The following is a 4058-nucleotide window of genomic DNA, read 5'->3' on the forward strand; positions in this document are numbered from 1 at the left end:
TGGCAGCCCGTGGCTTTGCCCTCCCTGGAGAGACAACTCTTCAGACCTCAGTGGAAGAAGAACCAGGGAGCTAAAAAACGTTTGGAGCTTGGTTTTGGCCGAACTGTGGGTGGCTGGTGAGATAAGTCTCCTGTAAACAGGCAGCATCTTTGCTGGAATATTTACTGCAACCAAATCTCTGGGGTCTCTCCTTCATCCTACCCAGCAGCTCTGCCTGTGCTGCAGAAGAGGATCCAGAGGTTTTCCTGTCTTGTTCCCGAGGCTCGTGATTTGGGCAGGGGGAGGTGAGGTGGGACCTGAGGGCAGTGGGAACACCTTTGCTCAGATGCTTTGATACATCTGGGAGAAGCCACCAGAGGGGACCTAAGGATGACCTGGCCCTGTCCACCTTCCCTGCTCCCCGTGGATGAGGGGTTTCACCTGGCCCACACTCCCAGAGGGGCATTGAGGTCCCCAAGCTCTGTGCCCAAGCTCTTGGCCCCTTTTTGTCACCCTCTCCCCTGGATCCGACTTGTCCCCTGGGCACGAGGGATTTCGTTTCATTGGCCTCACACAGGAAATCCGAATAAGAAATAAATACGTTGCTTCTAGTATTTGATGTAAAATCTAAACATTTCTGTAGGGAACACAAGTTCAGGCACAAAGGTGAATATGCGGTGTGGAAAAAAAAAAGATTGCTACAGTAGATTTTCCTCATTGAGAAGACAAAAAAATTCCTGCCTCCCATGTCATGCACTGATGGAAATCACTGGAGGTTGTAAAGCCACCTGCAAACTGAGCAGTGCAAACCTCTTCTTCCTAATTCTGCCTGGGTTTTACAAGCTGTCAGTCAGTTAGACAGCATTAGTTTTATTTGCCTCTTTCAAATTGGTTTTCTTTTTAACAGGAAGAAAGCATTTATATTAATGGAATCCTTGAGCCTCGGCCCTGAAAGGAGAGGCTGAAATGCAATCCCTGAATTTGAGCTCAGGACACTCGGGGAGCTCTTCTCCCTGTTCAGAGCAGCACAAGCGCCGGCAACTTCCAGCCCCGTTCTGCCTTTCAGAGCAAAGCACAAAGGCGAGGGGGAGATTTGCATTTCTTCCTTTCTTAAATTCAGCCACCTCCTGGGAATTCCCAGGGGGAAAGGAACAACAGTGCCCGTTACTTACTGGGAGGGAAAGGATGAGGGAAATATCTATAAAACACAGGTTCAATTACTACAGGTTTCAGACTGGGTTTATAACCACAGAATTATCCTAAAATCAACTGCATTTCTGTCTTTCTGTTGTTATTTCTCAATTTTTAGGAAATAAGAGTATTTCAAAGTATTTTTTTAGTCTTCTATACGAAAATATTATGAATACTTGAACTGCCAAAATATTTTGATGCAAAATACCTGCCCAGATTTGGTGACACACGGAATTCCAGACACAGAATTCTTGAAAATAAAAACTCTTCTTTTCTCTTTAGGTGAAGTTCTGCAACCTGCTTGTTTTAAACCCCATAGTTTTCTATTTACTCCACAAATTTCAGTAAGAAACGTCCTTGTGATGTAACTCCAGGCTGGCAGCAACAGTTGTCTCTTTATTGCTCACTTCTGGAGAAGGAAGGAGAAGCCACCAAGCCCAGCTCTGGGCTCAGACTCAGGAGCTCAGAACTGAAAGAGGCAAAGCTTTGCCTGGGGTTTCTCCCATCCCTACCGTGGCTCTTGGTGTGGGTCTCCTGGAGAGAAGAGAGGGAGTTTCTCCTTTGAGTGAGCAATTCCTCCTCAGGTGAGTGAGAACCTCAAAGCTCACGTGAGTTTAAAAGCGTCTGTCACCAGATCCTCAAACCAGAGAGCTCAGCACAGCCCTTCAGTGTGACCACGGCCGTGTGGATGTGTGTGCTTATCTGGATATGTATTTGTGTTTAAATATCTACATCTATATCTATATATGCATATGTTTGGTCAAACTGACTCCCCTTAGGGATTTTCTCCCTTTCTTTCTGATTTCTCTTTGAAATATTTCAACATCTGACTCTGTGTTTCACATTCACAACTTTCTGCTCACAGACAGACAACATCAGACTCCATTTCCTGTTGCTTTATCAGCCCACTACCTCTGCCACAAATGCTGAAAAATAACAGTGACCCATCAAAAACATGATCAAAGCCAGAGCAATCCTGTTCAGGTCTCCCAAGGACTGCCACCCTCCCACCTCGTTTTATTTTGTTTCAAAGCCTTTGCACATCAGTGGGTTTGCTCCCCTATGGAAAGGAAATATTTCAACACTTTGGCATCAAGTTTTAGGAGCTTTTAGTTTCAGGTTTTTTTATTTACTGATATTGATGTGAATTTAGCAAAAGACTGTTCAAAGTTTAGCTGACAAATTTATTTGTAATCTTGAAGTATTTGATCATCAGAGAGAAAGCGAGAATATAAATAAAAGACACTGGACACCCACATAATCTACAGTTAATTCCATAATTTTTACAGATAACAATATACATATTGTCTTGCCTTTCCTCACAATCAGCTTGCACGATATCCGTGGAAACACACAAATGTCTGGAACAGAGGTGTGTCCCCAGGGAAGGGGGGACACTCCAGCAGTGCCTGGGGAATGGCTTGTCCTAAACCAGCCCAACCCCCCGAGAAGGTATTTGGCAACAAGACATCAGGGTGATTTTTGAGACACTTTGCAGTAAAACTGATGCGAAGAAATTTGAAGGAAAAGCATAAGATCCACAACCCAGAGCCACCAGTGTCCCTGGGTCAAGAAAATTCACCTCTTGACCTCGTGATAAACGTGGAATTACTTGGTAATAAATACATCTATTCACGGTTTAATGCTTATATGGAAGAGTCAAACTAGCAATCTACAAATTAAAAAGGGGAGAAGCAGAATTAACATATGATTTTCATTTTACAAAGGAAAAGGGCTGTTGATAAATGATTGGCATATTAAAGAACATTTCATTTTAGAAAAGTTAATGTAAATTCAAAATAAAACAAAACATACCGCATTGGTGCGCTTTAAAAAAATCTGCTGGAAGAACAGAGAAGTTTCCTACCATGGGTTTCTGAAGTGATTCACTATGAACATTTCTCCTATAGAAATATAGACATTGTCACACCTTTCACCGTGGATGAGGACTTTATTTTCCCTTAAAAATGTTTCGGTGTGGATGGGTGATGGAGCAAGTCCTTGCTTTGGAGAATGCACTGACAACAGAACGCAAAATACCTCATATCAAATCTGTAAAGCACAAGTCCTGGTGTTTGGTAAAGACACGAGAATCAGTTTGGTTTGGACGCTCCGGGTGCCAACGGTTGCAGTGCCAGGGCCTTTGTCCACCATCCTCTGCCAGGGTCATCTCCGAAATCCCCTCTGCTCCCTCCGTGTCGTCACATTCCTGCCCCGCTCAGCACTCACGGCTCATCCCTCTGTCCTTTCCAAGAGCAGGTGACATTTAACAGCACCGAGTCCTTTCCCTTCCCACTGCCCGGGGGTGGCCCCGTATCAAAACTGAGCATGGTCGACCTCATCCAGCCAGGAGGCCGGGCTGGCCGGGAAATCCGGGTACCCCCCGCTGCTGCCGGTGGAGAGGTCGGAGCTCGGTCCATTCCCGGCCAGGACCCTCATGGACTGGGGCACCCCTTGTCCGCTCTGTCCCATGATGCCCAAGCCGTTGTCTGGGTAAACCAAGCTGGAGATTAAGGGCTGGTGGCCTGGCAGTGCTTGCAGGGACGCTGGGGACTGGGGGATCCCATAGGGGCTGTTGGATCGCAGGTCGTGGTACTGGTCCTGAGCCGGAATCCCGCTGTGATCCAGCGCGAAGCTCCCGTTGGTCCCCGCCTGCCTCCCCAGCGCAGGAGACGCTTCGTTGAGATTGCTGTAAATCCCATTGGAATGGCTCATTTCGGACATGGAGGGCTCATCTGAAAGGGAAACGGACTGGTTTTACTGGGGGAGCCATGGGCAGTGCTGGAGTGGACTGATTTTACTGGGAGAGCCCCGGTCACAGCTGGCAGCGGCCACCCGGGAACTCCGCAAGCTCTGGGTATAAATAGATTAAAAGGATGGGAGCTGAG

At 46.6% G+C, this 4058-nt stretch overlaps 1 protein-coding gene across 1 annotated transcript in view; it reads right to left on the reverse strand.

The window, feature by feature from the left end:
* Positions 1–2264: 2264 nt before the first annotated feature.
* The window catches only part of LHX3 (LIM homeobox 3), a gene marked incomplete at its 5' end in the record, with an annotated part of 3516 nt that continues 1722 nt past the window's right edge, over positions 2265–4058 (reverse strand). The window contains one exon of the mRNA XM_017745398.1: positions 2265–3905. Within this exon, the coding sequence (XP_017600887.1) occupies positions 3487–3905 (419 nt within the window). The remainder of the gene's footprint in view (positions 3906–4058) is intronic.

Source organism: Corvus brachyrhynchos, unplaced genomic scaffold, assembly GCF_000691975.1.
Source record: "Corvus brachyrhynchos isolate BGI_N302 unplaced genomic scaffold, ASM69197v1 scaffold59, whole genome shotgun sequence".
Taxonomy (NCBI): domain Eukaryota; kingdom Metazoa; phylum Chordata; class Aves; order Passeriformes; family Corvidae; genus Corvus; species Corvus brachyrhynchos.